The sequence below is a fragment of the Vulpes vulpes genome, chromosome 6, assembly GCF_048418805.1.
Source record: "Vulpes vulpes isolate BD-2025 chromosome 6, VulVul3, whole genome shotgun sequence".
Taxonomy (NCBI): Eukaryota; Metazoa; Chordata; class Mammalia; order Carnivora; family Canidae; genus Vulpes; species Vulpes vulpes.
Genome location: NC_132785.1, coordinates 103383971 through 103400397, shown reverse-complemented (window position 1 = coordinate 103400397; position 16427 = coordinate 103383971). Strand labels below are relative to the sequence as shown.

The window sequence follows — 16427 nt, the reverse complement described above, 5'->3', positions numbered from 1 at the left end:
GCATTTTCTTTATCTTTTAAACATACCTTTCTTTGCTCCTTTCTCATGTTCCTACAAGTATTTTGAAGACTGGTGAATTGATTTCTAATTATTGTAAAGTATTTACATTAGGTATGAAGTTGTGTGTATGTTGAACTTAACAGTTTTTGGAATTGTTCACAGTGTCATTTTTAAGAAAAAAAATTTCTAGAGAAAATTCATTTTTAAGAAAAAAAATTTCTAGAGAAAATTACTTATTTTCTCTAGAAAATTGTAGGCCCTGATGTGCCTGGGTGGCTCAGTCAGTTAAGCATCTGACTCTTGATTTTGGCTTAGGCCATGATCTCAGGGTTGTGAGATCCAGCCACATGTGTGTGCAGTCTACTTAAGATTCTCTCTCTTTCCCTCGTCCCCTCGCCTCTCTTAAATAAAAATTTTTAAAAGGGAAAAGAAAACTGTAGGCCTTTCTTTTTCTAGGGAAATAAGATGACACCAAAAGGCAGGAAGTAGTGCTGACTTCAACTTAAAGTACACTTTTGTTAATCTTTGCAAATAAATGAGCTGTCAGGGTTACTGACTTGTTGCTGTTAGACAATGTTAGACGATGCTTTTATAAGTCCTAATTAGAATCAGTTTGGCTCAGTGTCAAATCTGAGATCAAGTAGTTCGAAGCTGCCACATAAAAGGGGATTGCTTATGCTCTTGGCACTAACTCATGGCTAGGTAGGTGATGGTTTCTTGTGCAAAGATGTCAGTTGACAGCAAGGATGCTTATACTTGCTAAAAAAAGACCTCTGGGAAGCTCCTAATTTTTTGTTCTGCATTAGATGTTTTTTTGAAAAATTGTAATAAAATATACATAACATAGCAATCACTGTGGAGATTGTATGGAGGCTCCTCAAAAAATTAAAAATAGAATTGCCATATGATCCAGTAATTCCACTACTGGGTATTTGCCCAAAGAAAATGAAAATACTAATTTGAAAAGATATATGCACCCCTGTGTTTTTTGCAGCATTATTTACAGTAGCCAAGCTATAGAAGTAACCCAGGTGTGCATCAATAGGTGAATGGGTTAAGAAGATGTGGCATATATGTGGTGTATGTAATATATATATAAGATGGAATATTGCTCAGCCATACAAGTGAATGAGATCTTGCCATTTGCAGCAGTGTGCGTGAACCTACAGGGTATTAGGTTAAGTGAAATAAGTCAGATAGAGAAAGACAAATATCATAAGGTTTCACTTATATGTGTAATCTAAAAACCAAAACCAAAATCAGATACGAACTCATAAATACAGAGAACAAACTGGTGGTTGCCAGAGGGAAGGGGACTGAGGAGATGGGTAAAATAAGTGAGGGGGATTTTTTTTTTTTAAGATTTTATTTACTTTTTCTTGAGAGACTGGGAAAGTAGAGGCAGAGACACAGGCAGAGGGAGGAGCAGACGCCATGCAGGGAGCCTGATGTGGGACTCGATCCCAGGACTCCAGGATTACTTCCTGGGCCAAAGGCAGGCGCTAAACTGCTGAGCCACCAGGGCTGCCTGGTGAGGGGGATTAAAAGGCACAAACTTCTGGTTATAAATAAGTCACAGAGAGATGCAAAGTATAGCATAGGGAATATAGTCAAAAATAATGTCATGGTATATGGTGACAGATGGTAACTACACTTACGGTGAGCACTGAGTAATCTGTAGAATTGTTAAATCATTATGTTGTACACCTGAAACTAATATAGCATTGTATGTCAACTATGCTTCAGTAATAAAAATCTTAAATATATATACACATATATACACACACATAACAAAACTTCACATTATAATAATTTTTAAGTGTGTTGTTCTGTGGCATTAACTACATTTAAATTGTTGTATGGCCAACACCACCATCCAATTTCAGAACTTTTTCATCCTCCCAAACCGAAACTCCATACCCATTAAATAGCAGCTCCCAATCCTTCCTCTCCCTAGTTCTTGGCAAACACCATTCTACTTTCTGTCTCTATGAATTTGACTAGGCATCTCATATAAATTGAACCATATGATATTTGTCTTTTTGTATCTAGCTTATTTCACTTAGCATAATGTATTCAAGATTCATCCATATTGTAGTATGTATCAAATTTCCTTTTTGAGGCTGAATAATAGTCCATTGTATGTACATACTACATTTTTATTTATCTGTTCATCCACTGATGGACATTTGGGTTATTTCCACGTTTTGGCTATTCTAAGTATTCTTCTATGAATATCAGTTTATAGATAGCTCAAGTTCCTGCTTTCAGTTCTTTGTCATATATACCTAGGGGTGGAATTGCTGGATCATATGGTATTTCTGTGTTTAACTTTTTGAGGAGCCTCCATAATGTGTTCCTAGTGGTTGCACCATTATAAATTCCCACCAGCAATGCACAGGGATTCAATTTCACCACATCCTTGCCAATACTTATTATCTGGGGGTTTTTTTTGTTTGGTTGGATGGTTGGGGGTTTTTTGGTATTAGCCATCCCAGTGACTGTGAAGTGGTATTTCATTGTGATTTTGATTTTCATTTACCTAATAATTAGTGATGCTGGGCATCTCTACATGTGCTTATTAAGCATTTATATATTTTCTTTGGAGAAATATCTGTTCAAGTCCTTTACCTAACATTTTTGAATTAGGTTCTTTGGGTTTTTGTTGCTGAAGTTTAGCCAACAAGCTTTTTATTAAAAAACTATTTTTAAGATTTTATTTATTTATTCATGAGAGACACAGAGAGAGAAAGAGGCAGAGACACAGGCAGAGGGAGAAGCAGGCTCCATGCAGGGAGCCTGATGTGGGACTCCATCCCAGGTCTCCAGGATCACACCCTGGACTGAAGGCGGCGCTAAACCGCTGAGCCACCAGGGCTGCCCGCCAATGAGCCTTTTAATTGGCAAATACTTTTAAAAAGGTATTTGCTTTGTGGTACCTTATGAATATATATATATGCCCATTTGTCTCATTTATTTTTAAAAAATCTGGGACGCCTGGGTGATTCAGTTGGTTGAGCATCTGCATTTGGCTCAGGTCGGATCCTGGGATCCTGGGATCAAGTCCTGTATCAGGCTCACTGCAGGGAGCCTGCTTCTCCCTCTGCCTATGTCTCTGCCTCTCTGTGTCTCTCATGAATAAAGAAACAAAATCTTTTTTAAAAAAAATCTTTCTCTAGATGGATAGGTAGATAGATGTAGATACTTTATATATAAATCAAGACATAAATAATGTGTGTGTGTGTTTTTTTTTTTTTTTCTTATCCCAACAGTATATCCTTTCAGGCTCTGATGACTTTAACCTGTACATGTGGAGAATTCCTGCAGATCCAGAAGCAGGTGAGTATATCCCTACTATGAACTTACAGCTAATGTTGGCTCTATTGACCTTTGGCATGCTGTGCCCTGAAAGGACTGATCTGTAGCAATAGAGGATATTTCTTTTATTTTTATTTTTTTTAATTTTTTTATTTATTTATGATAGTCACAGAGAGAGAGAGAGAGAGAGAGAGAGAGGCAGAGACACAGGCAGAGGGAGAAGCAGGCTCCATGCACCGGGAGCCTGACGTGGGATTCGATCTCGGGTCTCCCGGATCATGCCCTGGGCCAAAGGCAGGCGCCAAACCGCTGCGCCACCCAGGGATCCCAGGATATTTCTTTTAATATAGTAAGTTTATCAGAAAAGTGGCCAAGGGAAATTTAAACAAAAATTAGAAGCCAGATTTCACTATTAACCTTCATACAGACCCTTATTGACATTGTGATGCTCAGATTTTTTCTCCTAAGAACTTTTCTTAGACTTCATAGATCTTTATTATGTCCATTTTCCTCTCTCCAATTTCATACCTAGAATATTTTTATCTTGGTTTTCCTTTCTTATCCATTTGCACATTCTTGTTTATTACTCTACAAAGAGTTTTTGGGTCTCTTCCTTTCCTTTGGCCTTCCTGATGATGTTAACTAAAAGGAAACTTTGTTGATGGACAGGTTCACTCCCTGGGTTTTAGCTGACCCCAGATATCAGAGAAATTTAGAAGAAATATTTCTGCATTTTTTCTAGATATATTCTGAAAACTGTCTGCAATTTTACATAAATTTGGATCTAGGCCATCTGAGCTTTCAAACAGCATGGATCATTCTTTTTTTTTTTTTTTTAAGATTTTATTTATTCATGAAGAGACAGAGAGAGAGAGAGAGAGAGAGAGAGAGGCAGAGGGAGAGCAGGCTCCATGCAGGGAGTCTGACCTGGGACTTGGTCCTGGGTCTCCAGGATCATGCCCTGGGCCGAAGGCAGCGCTAAACCGCTGAGCCATCCGGGCTGCCCTCATTCTTCATTCTTGATAATAGTGTCCTCACGTGCTCAGTTGAATCTTACATTGGTTGCTTCCTACTGGTAGAAAAATGTCTATTTTTTATTCTCAGGACAGCTCAATATAGCCATCTGCTCCAGGTGATACATGGCATCAAACTGGAAAATGTCCATTAGGAAAGTAATAGAGGACTATGCCAAGTGTATTACATAAAATTTGCCCAGTGCTCAGAGTTTAGGGAAATTGTTCGCTCGCTTGTTACTGAATTAACAATATTGTTCCCAAACAATATTCAAAACTGTTGAAGCCCACTTTTGACATAACTATCCTATTACTGTGGTCTGGTTACTAAGCAGTTTGCAAAAGGCCTTTTTTTCTCTTCTGGAATTTGGAAAGCATTAAGTGAATCAGCTTACCTGTGAAGCACAACCAGATGGGACAGCAGCAGTCTATCTGAACAAAAGTGGTATTCTAGCATGAGAGGTAGTTCTTTTTTTTTTTTTTTTAAGATTATATTTATTTATTCATGAGGGACACAGAAAGAAAGAGAGAGGCAGAGACACAGGCAGAGGGAAAAGCAGGCTTCATGCAGGAAGCCGACGTGGGATTTGATCCCTGGACTCCAGGTTTATGCCTTAAGCCAAAGGCAGATGCTCAACCGCTGAGCCACCCAGGCATCCCTGAGAGGTAGTTATGTATTAGCTTTCCCACTCCCCCAATCTTCTAAATTTATTATCTGAGAAATAATCTTTGGGCTTAATGATCTCTTTTACCTGATCTTAAAAAGCTTTAATTATTAAGTCAATGTGACTTTTTTTTTTTTAATTTTTATTTATTTATGATAGTCACAGAGAGAGAGAGAGGCAGAGACACAGGCGGAGGGAGAAGCAGGCTCCATGCACCGGGAGCCTGATGTGGGATTCGATCCTGGGTCTCCAGGATCGCGCCCTGGGCCAAAGGCAGGCGCCAAACCGCTGCGCCACCCAGGGATCCCTCAATGTGACTTTTAAAATAGAAAATGGATAACCCCAGGGTGCCTGGGTGGCTCAGTGATTGAGCCTCTGCCTTTGGCTCAGGTCATGGTCCCAGGGTCCTGGGATTGAGTCCTGCATCAGGCTCCCTGCAGGGCGCCTGCTTCTCTGTCTACCTATGTCTCTGCCTCTCTCTGTGTGTCTCTCATGAATAAATAAATAAAACTTTTTTTTTTTAATTTTTATTTATTTATGATAGTCACAGAGAGAGAGAGAGAGAGGCAGAGATACAGGCAGAGGGAGAAGCAGGCTCCATGCACCGGGAGCCTGACGTGGGATTCGATCCCGGGTCTCCAGGATCGCGCCCTGGGCCAAAGGCAGGCGCCAAACCGCTGCGCCACCCAGGGATCCCAATAAATAAAACTTATAAAAGAAAGAAAAAAAAAAAAAAGTAAGTGGATAACCCTCTTTCCCTGGGGCTATTCTCTGGAATCTTTTTCATGTTTGTATAAAGAGAGAATAAGGAAAAATTAGCAATAGTATTATAGACTTTTTACCTCTCCTAGCTCATTTTTCTTTTTTTCCTAGCTCATTTTTGTACTGATTTAAGGTTTGGGCCACATTGGGCTGACTTTTCAAGTATAGATGATTATCTGTACAGTCTTTGGGTTGGCAGGAACCTGGTAGCTGATTTAGGATTCCAATATTAAAAGTGGGAAATGGATACCTTGACTTTCCAAAGTTTTTTTAGGCAAGCTGCTTTAAAGGAATCAAGTTCTAGATTCTCAAATTCTGTATATATTCTTTTATAAAATCAGTATTCTTAAGGAAGTACCCATTCTCCTTTCCCAGTTCCCCTTTACCCTTCTTTCACTTAAAAAAAAAAAAAAAAACCCAGAAAACCAAAAATACTCCATAGATTTCTAACCATTTGAACCCTAGCACATGGTGCATTGCTGTGAGATGTAAAAACCTCCAAGGTGCAAAAATATATTAAGCTGAAACCAGGGAGGGGGTAGGTAATATGGAAATATTATTTCAAGGAGGAAAAAATAACAATGTAAAATTTCTGTTAGAAAAGGAATTCAGATCCCACAGAGGATGCAGTGGGTGGCTCCTGCCACAATAACTACAAAAATGACATCACAAAAGCCATAAAGGTGTCAGAGAGCTGCGACAACAAAGTGTGCTAAAAGAGCTCAAGTTCTGAGGGAGAGCCTTCCTAGCCCAGTGGAAGGTGCTGACTGTCGTTTTTCCTAGGGGCGTCTGCACAGGCTGTAGATAGGGCTGCCACAGGCAGGCTGCTGGGGTCAGAAGAAATCAGAATTTGCAGTGGCCGTGTGAGTTGATATGACATTAGAATCTAGGTATACGGGCAGCCGGGCAGCCCAGGTGGCTCAGTGGTTTAGTGCCACCTTCAGCCCAGGGCATGATCCTAGAGACCCAGGATCAAGTCCCATGTCAGCATGGAGCCTGCTCCTCCCTCTGCCTATGTCTCTGCCTCTTTCTCTCTCTGTCTCTCTCATGAATAAATAAATAAAATCTTAAAGAAAAAAAAAAGAATATAGATATACCCCCAATGACATGGTCCATCTTCCTGGTATGACATTTGCTGAGTGCTGGCGTTGTCCTGGGAGCTATGGTGCTGGGCTGGAGGGGCAGAATGCAAGGCCCACCTAAAAACAGTGTTTTGGAGACAAAATCCCCTTAATGAGAGGGGCCTGCTCCACAGATCTTTTGCCAAATTTTGAACATGCCCAGGGAAAGGAGGATAGAGTGGAGCTTAAAATCTCCAAAAGATGGAACATTCAAAGCAGAGGACAACAGAGACTTGCCAGACTCTTCATTAAAAGCCTAAGAGACAGGGCACCTGGCCGGCTCAGTCTGTAAAGTACGCAACTCTTGATCTTGGGGTTGTGAGTTCGAGCCCCACATTGGACATAGAGAATAATTAAAAAAAAAAAAAAAAACTCAGGAGGCTTACACTTAAGGATGGTGCTGAACCAGAAAGACCAAGTGAACTATCCTGTCATTTCCTTGTGCTTAGGACCCAAACCCCAGTTAGAGAAAGGCACATGCAACAAGCCACCCTCAGGTCTTACCTTTGAGACATCTAAAACCAGAGGTAGATGTGTATTCCTACTAGCGAAGCAACCCAGTGCTGACCTAGTTCCTCATGATTAGATTGCGGATGATCAACCCCTTACCTTATTTTCTCAAGAGTACAATGGGTAAATGCCATATGGAGGAAATCAGCATTAGTCTCTGTGTTAGTTAGTCTGCTAGGGCTGCGATAGCAAAATCCCACAAAATGGGTCACTTAAACAACAAAAATGTATTTTCTCACATTCTGGAGGCTAAACAGACAAGAGCAAAGTGCTGGCAAGTTTGATTTCTCCTAAGGCCTTTATCCTTGGCCTGCAAATGACCACCTTCTCACTGTGTTCTCACATGGCCTTTTCTCTGTGCACACACATCATTGGTGTCCCTTCTGAGGACAATACCAGTCTTAGTGGATTAGAGTTCTACCCTTATAACTTCATTTAAACTTAATTACTTCTTTAAAGGCCCTATCTCCAAATATAGTCACATTGGGAATTAGGGCTTCAACATATGTACTTGAGGGAGACAATTCAGTCCATAGCAGTCTCTCTATGGTTCTTTTATACTCCATGTCTAGCATATGGTAAAATATAATGAAGCATGAAACTGTGGCCAGTAATCAAGAGGGGAAAAGATAATCAATAGAAGCCAACCCACAATATTATCCATATATTGAAGTTAACAGATAAGGACTTTAAATATTATAAATATAATAAAGAAAATAGAAAAAAAAATGTAGAGAATTTCAGTGGGGAATTGGAATCTATTTAGAAAACAATCATGGGGCAGCCCTGGTGGCTCAGCAGTTTAGCGCTGCCTTCAGCCCAGGGCCTGATCCTGGAGACCTGGGATCGAGTCCCACGTCAGGCTCCCTAAAATGGAGCCTGCTTTTCCCTCTGTCTCTCTCTCTCTGTGTCTCTCATGAATAAATAAATAAATTAAATATTGAAAAAAAAAAAAGAAAACAATCATGTAGACATTCTAAAACTGAAAACTAGGGACGCCTGGGTGGATCAGCAATTGAACCTCTGCCTTTGGCTCAGGGAGTGATCCTAGGGTCCTGGGATCGAGTCCCACATCGGGCTCCCCTTGGGGAGCCTGCTTCTCCCTCTGCCTATATCTCTGGCTCTCTCTATGTCTCTCATGAAAAATTAAATAAAATCTTTTAATAAATAAGTAAACCTGAAAACTGTATCTAAAACTAAGAATTTACTGGATGGGTTTAACCTACAGCCAACAGCTTGGTGTGTAGAAGGCAGGTCAATAAAAGATATCAAAGAACAATAAAAACAAAGAATGGAAAGAGCAGAATGGTGTGAGTCAAGTTTAACACATGATCTAGTGTATATGAAATTGAAGTCCCAGAAGGATGAGAAAATGAAGCAAAAGCAATATATGAAGAGATAACAGCTAAAGAATTTTCTAAAACAAATGAACTAGACTAATTCTCAGATTCAAGAAACTCAGTAACCACAAACAGGATAAATACAATACACTTAGACACATCATAAGCCAAATGATGAGAAACAAAAGATAATAAGAAAAAGCCCAAAAGCAGCCTGAGAAAACATACAAATTACCTATAAATGAGCAACAATAAGAGTGATGGCCAAATTATGGAAACCAGAATATAATAGAATGATATCTCTAAAGTGCTTAGAGAATTAAAACCTGCCAACCTAGAATTCTATATCGGGGGGAGATATCTACCAAAAACCTAGATTTAACAAAGACACTTTTTAAAAAGAAATTAATAGAATTTTAATGCAATCATTCAGCAGCCCTCAATGAATTAATGCATCTAAATACTGAGCAGTGACAGGTGCCAACATCTTAAAAAGGCAATTAGACATTATGTACCTCCTGATGAAAAGAACACAATACTACTAATAAGCTTGCCAAATAAAACAACTCTGAATAAAACCTCAGGCTCTAGCTTTCAGTTTTCAGGAAGCACTGAGGACAGAGGAGCATATTGTACTACATGTGAGCATATAGTCCACAAAATCCAGACTGTCAGATAGCCCATTTTCTCCAGTAAATATATTCTAATGAGAAAAGGAAAGGATGGACAAGAGGAAACCTATTGTTTAGGATGCAAAAGACCTATTAAAACAAAAACCAGGCAAAACTATTTAGGAATGCATACTTGGATGAATAAGATTATTAAAAACACAGAGAGGTGATTAATATAGAGATCAATATAATAGTTGATTTAGAGGGAGGAAAATTGGAATGAGGCACAGGGGGCATGAAAATGGCCAGAAAAAAATTCCATTTTTTTACCTGGATGTCAGTTACAAGGGTGTTCACCTTATAAAACATTTTTAAGCTCCACTTTTTGTGCTGAGTTCTGTATCTTTTTAAAATTTCTCAAAAATAAAATAAAATAAAATTTCTCAATGAAGAAGAAAAATTAATAACTAACTATGGGTCAAAGAATACGTCACAATAGGAATACAATTTTCTCAACTCAATAAAGAGGAAAACATGACATCCTGGCATTCATCCCAGGGATACTACATGGGTAGTTGGCCAGATCACTGTTCTGTAGAATTCTCTGTTCACATACCCACCCCCACAATAATTTTTTTCTTGAGTTATAACTTACATATACTAAAGTACACTTTTATTAAGGAATAACTTAAACCTCTGCCAGGATGTCCACCATGATAAAGTGCTTGTTGCTCCAGGGTAACTCCAGTGATTAGAAAGTTCTTCCATAAGTCTTACTGTGTTTCCCAGTAGTTAAGTGCTGGCTTACTGAGAATGGCCCCTCTTCCTCTTCATAGCCTTTTGCTCATTTGAAGGTAGTTCTCATGTCTCCTTTTAGATTTTTTCTCTAGAGATAGCACCACCCCCACGTCAGTTTAGCAGTTCCTAAACAAAATGATGTTAGTTTCTTTTCTGTACTGATTTCTCTCCTCCAGGTTTGTTCTACCCTTGTTTAAGGATTAACTGAATAAGCTCAACATATAGTACAGTCTGGCTAGACCAGAGAAAATCTTGGCTCCCTGATATTAAGTATGCTACAAAGTGTTTCAGGAAATACACTCGGGATCACATAACCTGTTTCTGGAGGCCACAGAACCCATGATCTGCTCATACTTAAAAGTTGGCTAGGAGCCCCATGGTTTTCACATGGGCTGTGGTTGGTCCTGGATCCCCATTCTTTACTTGATGCTTGGGTTTCTTTGTACACAAGACAAGAACAGGACCTTGTGATTATCTTTCTTGTTGGATTCACTAACTGGTAATTGAAGGGTTTGTTTTCTCTGTATTACCCTTCAACATTGCATCATCACTCTATCACAGTAAGTCTGTCCCCTTGATCATCATCTTGTTCTGCATGTAACTAAGCACCTTTTTGGATTATTTTTCATAAACCTTGGCTTGTTTGGGGAGTTCAACCTTCCTGCCACTTTTCTTTTTTTTTTTTCCTGCCACTTTTCTGAAAACCCACTCACATTCTTTTCTTTTCCCTTGTTCATATATGTTTCCTTTTTCTTTGTTCCTTTTATTCTTTTTTCATAACCTTCACTATTTTTATAATTAAGTATTCCTTGTTATCAAAATAAAACAGGTACATAATTTTTAAATCAAATTCGTATTGCAAAATTTAGTTTTTAAAAATATAACAATTCCTTTCTCTTCCTGAAACTCATGATATTTTTGAATTTTCAATTTTGGACATTCTCTATTGACTTTCTCCTCTTGAGATCAGCTACCTTTCCAGAATGGGACTCTTTGATATAGTGTCTGTAGGCTATTTGCCTGGCAGTTGAGCCATGATTCTAAAAGCCAAATAGGGGAATAGAGCTGTGAATCTCACAGATTTGTACACAAGTTTTTGTTTAGTCCCATTCTCCACTGCACCTGGTGTCTCCAGTCCAAAACCTCTTTAGGTCAACTTCAGCTGGCAACCCCTAGGTTTCTGCCTATATGGAGAATGGGCCATATGTGTTCAGAGAAGTATAATGGCATTACTACTCTTTATACAGGCTTTCAATTCCTCCTGGTTAGGGCCCTACCCTTAAACCTGTCTTCGAGGATACTTAGCACTTCTCATTTTTATATGTAACACCTCTCTCTCTCTCTCTCTCTCTCTCTCTCTCTCTCTCTCTCTCTCCCTCTATATATATAAGATTTTATTTATTTATTCATGAGAGACACAGAAAGAGAGGTAGAGAGAGGCACAGGGAGAGGGAGAAGCAGGCTCCATGCAGGGAGTCCAATGTGGGACTCCATCCTGGGACTCCAGAATCACGCCTCAGGCCGAAGGCAGACGCTAAACCACTGAGCCACCCAGAGATCCCTACCTTTCTATATTTAAATATTGGCAAATAATTCATAATTTTAAAAATATTCAGCAATATTTAGCAAGCCAAACGTGAGGACTAGAGGTGACCCTTGGGTTCTAGCTCTGAATGCTTAGATGATGAAAAGTTTTAGGGGAAATTCCAACTCTAACATATTCCTCTCTTATTTAAACAAAATATGGAGTAAGGTTTGAGTTCACTCTTTCTATGCATGCCAGTTGAACAGAAGATACTAAGGCAGGCTATTTTTTTTTTAATTTTTTTTTATTTATTTATGATAGTCACACAGAGAGAGAGAGAGAGGCAGAGACATAGGCAGGGGGAGAAGCAGGCTCCATGCACCGGGAGCCCGACGTGGGATTCGATCCCGGGTCTCCAGGATCGCGCCCTGGGCCAAAGGCAGGCACCAAACCGCTGCGCCACCCAGGGATCCCACTAAGGCAGGCTAATATGGGGAAGCTGCCTTGCTGTTATATGCCTTAATGATATGACAAGCCATCAGCATTTATTGCATGCCTGCTGTGTGCTTTACAGTGCATATCAAATGCTGAGAGAACTAGATGGAGACCAGTCCTAAGTGTGAGCCAAAAGCAAGGGCATCGTTTTTGTCTCCACTCCTTTTCAGAAAGACCCAAAAATCACTGGGGAACTCCAGTTCCAAACTCCAAAGAGATGAAATGTATTTATTTTGTAAACAGTATGGACTTAACAAATCGGCTAAGTAATTTGCATAGTGCTTCATAGTAGGCTGAGGAAATCATTTTGAGAGGTGAAACCTACTACCTACCATAAAATTTGCTACCTAGCAAGATTAGGCTCAGTTTTGTAATTGATGCCAAATAATCACTCATTTTCTGAAAACCTCTCAAAATTAAAGAAACTGAACTGAGAATTTTGCTGTGGCAAAGAAAAAGCCCATCAGAACGTTTTATACCTCTGAAGTATGTAGGAAGAGCATCTGTCTTAATGTAGTGCTTCTGAAGATAAAATAAACATACCAGCAGTTATGTATAGAGCCAGTGGTATATTGGAAAGAGCATTAGGCATAAAGTCATACCTGGATTCAAGTCCAGTTCTGCCACTAACTAGCTGATTGAGTGATTCTAGGCAGGTTACATAACAGCAATTGTCTGAGCTTTAGTTTCTTCTGTAAAAATCCTTCCCCTCCCAACGCCCCATATCACGAAATGATTTAACAGTTGTGGGAGCTTTCTGAAAACCGTGTTTTCAAATGTAAGACATTAGTGCTATGTATAGTAAGATCAGCATCCACAGATCCATAATTTCCCAATCATTTGTTCCCTAAGAACTTAGGTATGGTAGTAATGTATTTGGCAGCATTTGGTAGAGATGGATGTCTCTGGAAAATCTTCATATTGCCTTCTCTTCCCTTTCCTCTATTCTTGTTGGAAAGGGCTTAGGGTTTTCACAGATAAAGTTGCTTCCCTTGAGATATGCCTCTATGCTAAGACCTTACTATTTATGGAAAGAAGCATAATGTAATAGAGTTGGTAGGCCTGCATTAAACTCCTGATCCATTTGTCTTCTAGTTTTGGCTTTGGAAAAATTGTTTAATCTTGCCAAACTTATTTCTTCATCTGTAAAACAAGAACATTAGCAATATAAACAATAGAACCATACTAATAATATCTACCTTCTTAGGGATGTTGTTGAGGGTATTCAGTAGCTTCTCTACAATAATTGTTATTCTTTGTGAAGAAAGCTTTCTTCCTTTTAACTTTTCTCTGAAAAACTCCTTAGAATCCAAGACATTGTCTTCCTCTGGTGTCCTCATGAATGGCTGGTTGAATTGTTCTTGCATGAAGGCTGCTCTTGACTCATCAGTAGTTAAAAGGGGGAAAGTTTTGTGACAGATTTTTCCCTGAATAGAGGGGAAAAACATGCAGTTTCACTGCCTAGTCACTGTAGCCACCCCTACTGCCAGCAGGCCAGTGGAGTAGGCTGGAAACAACTATAAATGCATTTTCACAGGCCTTATGTGTACGCATGTTCCATCTCTCCTCCTTTTTCTAGACATGCCTTCACTCTCAGTGGATTGGGCCTGGGCATCTACATTGTCCTCCTGTGTAACTGGAAGGACAGCTATTTTTAATTGGTCACAAGTAGTTGGTTGCAAACACATGTGAAGTACAGATGATGAAAGAAGAACTGATTTAATTGACTTTTTTGTGCAGTTAAGCATTGCTGTCTTTGGAGTTCTTTGAGCTTTACTGACAGCATTGGCTATCCCCATCTGACTTTTTTTTTTTTTTTTTAACTCTTAGGTGGTTATGTGATCCCCAAGAGGCAGCCACTGCTCTCTGTATTATCAGTACTCTAATTTAATTCTTACGGTTTGAAACTTAGAGACCCAGGGAATGTTTGGTCCAGTGAATTACTGAGTTTATTTGGACAACTCTTTGAGATATAGTAAGGAAAATAAGTAGTCCCTTGTCCCTCAGAGCAGTAACCCCTTAATTCTACCAGTGGTTTTAGGAATGAAATAGATTAATTGCTTCAACAGGTACCTGCCAGATCTCATTTTGGTAGATAATAGCTTTCGCCTTCACTTTCAAGCCTTGTCCAGAGAAAATGATGAGGGAATTTACTTCAATTTGTTCACTTAGTATCCTAACAAAAGACATACAAAGTCCTATGGGTGACTGAAAGAATCAATATTTTCTTGCTCTCTAAGAACTTCTAGTCTAAGAAAGATGAGAAAAGGATGTGTGTGTGTGCGCACATGCTAAATTTAAAAGTTTGTTCCAGAGCCCATAGAAAAAAGATAATTAAGGAAGGCTTAAACAGATTTTGGGGATCAGTGAAGTTTTCATGGAATTAGCATTTCAGAGGACCGTGAAGGGTAGGTAGGATTTTAGCCCCTTTATTTCTCTGCTCTTATTATAGTAAAAATGCTATAAAAGAGACATCCAATTTTGATAGAAGGAAGATGGAGAAACACTTGAATGATCCACACATTGGATGATGGAGCTCACTGAAGGAAATTGGGTTTTGTCCAGTCTGCTTATATTTTATAGTTAGATACTCTCACATCTTTTCATTTATCAAACATTTATTGAAAACTTACTCCATGCTAGGCACTATTCTAGAGCCTTGGGACATATAGCAAAGGAACAAAAGACCCCTGCCATCATTGAGCTTACATTCTATTAAGAGAAGCATATAATAATAACAGACACAAATAATTATATGTAAAAGGTTAGAAGCACTATAGGAAAAAAAATAGAGTGGAATAAGGAGGATAGGAAATGGTATTGGGGGGTCAGAGAAATGCAAGTTTTTAGATCATTCAGTATGGATCTCTTTGAGATCACATTTGAGCAAAAGCTCAGTGGTAAGGGAGTTAACGATGCAAAAATCTGGGGGAAGAAAATTTTAGGTAGAACCAGTACAAAGTTCTTAAGTGAAAGTGTGCCTAGTGTGTTTGAGAAACAGGGAAATCAATGTGTTGAAGCAGAGTAAGGAAGGGGGGAATAGTAGGGGTAAGTGGAACACAGGGTTGTCCCTGTAGGCTATTAACTGTGGGTAAAATGAGGGAGCCATTAGGGACTTCTGAGCAGAGGAGTGACATGATCAAACTTATTTTAACAGCATCACACTGGCTGCGGAGTTGAGGATAGATGGTGGAAGTAGGGTGCCAAAGATAGGAATGAGGAGAACTAACTAATAGGAGTCTCCCATAGTACAGACAAGTGACGGTGGGTCAAACGAAGGTAGAGGTTTCAGTCTAGATGTATTTTTTTTCAGTCTAGATGTATTTTGAAGGTAAATCCTGATCATGATCTCCTAATAGATTTTTTTTAAAGATTTTATTTATCTATTCAGATAAATACCACACAGAGAGAGAAAGAGAGAGAGAGAGAGGCAGAGACACAGGCAGAGGGAGAAGCAGGCTCCATGCAGGGAGCCCAATCTGGGACTCGATCTCAGGTCTCCAGGATCAGGCCCTGGGCTGAAGGCAGTGCTAAACCTCTTGAGCCACCCGGGCTGCCCTTCCTAATAGATTTGACTGGGGGAAAGGGAGGGAGCAGATAGAGTTTGAGATGTCTCTTAAACATACAGGTAGAGGGACGCCTGGGTGGCTCAGTGGTTGAGTGCCTGCCTTTGGCTCAGGGCATGATCCTGGAGTCTCGGATCAAGTCCCACGTTGAGCTCCCTGTGTGGAGCCTGCTTCTCCCTCTGCCTGTGTCTCTGCCTCTCTCTCTCTGTGTCTCTCATGAATAAATAAATAAAATCTTTTAAAAAAGAAATAACAGGTAGAGATAGATGTTGAACAAACAGTTTGGATATAGAGGTATGCAATTCTGGAGTTCAAGAGAAAGTTCTGGATTAGAGATAAAAATTTGAGTTTCGGTCACATATAGGTAGGATTTAAAGCCACAAGACTGGATGAGATCACCAAGTAAGTATAGCTAATCAAGAGAAGGAAAGCAAAGACTAAGGCATCCCTCAGTTCCCTCAGGCATTCTAGTGTTAAGTCAGAGAGAGCAGCCAAAAAGGAATGCAAAAATGAGTGACCAGTGAGGTAGCAGGATAACCAAGAGAGGGTGATCCTAGGAAGGCAGTGAAGAAAGAGGCGGCAACTATGTTGGATCTTGCTGATAGGTCAGATAAATAGGATGAGGACTGAATTAAACCATTTAATTCTTTGGTGAGTATCAGAAGCCCAAGTCTTACTGCTTAGAGAAGGACTACATAATTAT

General features: G+C 39.5%; 1 protein-coding gene across 3 annotated transcripts in view; it reads left to right on the top strand.

The window, feature by feature from the left end:
• Positions 1-16427, top strand: part of DCAF5 (DDB1 and CUL4 associated factor 5) — a 101298-nt gene that overhangs the window by 70422 nt on the left and 14449 nt on the right. For all 3 annotated transcript variants that reach the window (XM_026008462.2, XM_026008463.2, XM_026008464.2), the window contains exon 7: positions 3273-3339. In XM_026008462.2, the coding sequence (XP_025864247.1) occupies positions 3273-3339 (67 nt within the window). The remainder of the gene's footprint in view (positions 1-3272; positions 3340-16427) is intronic.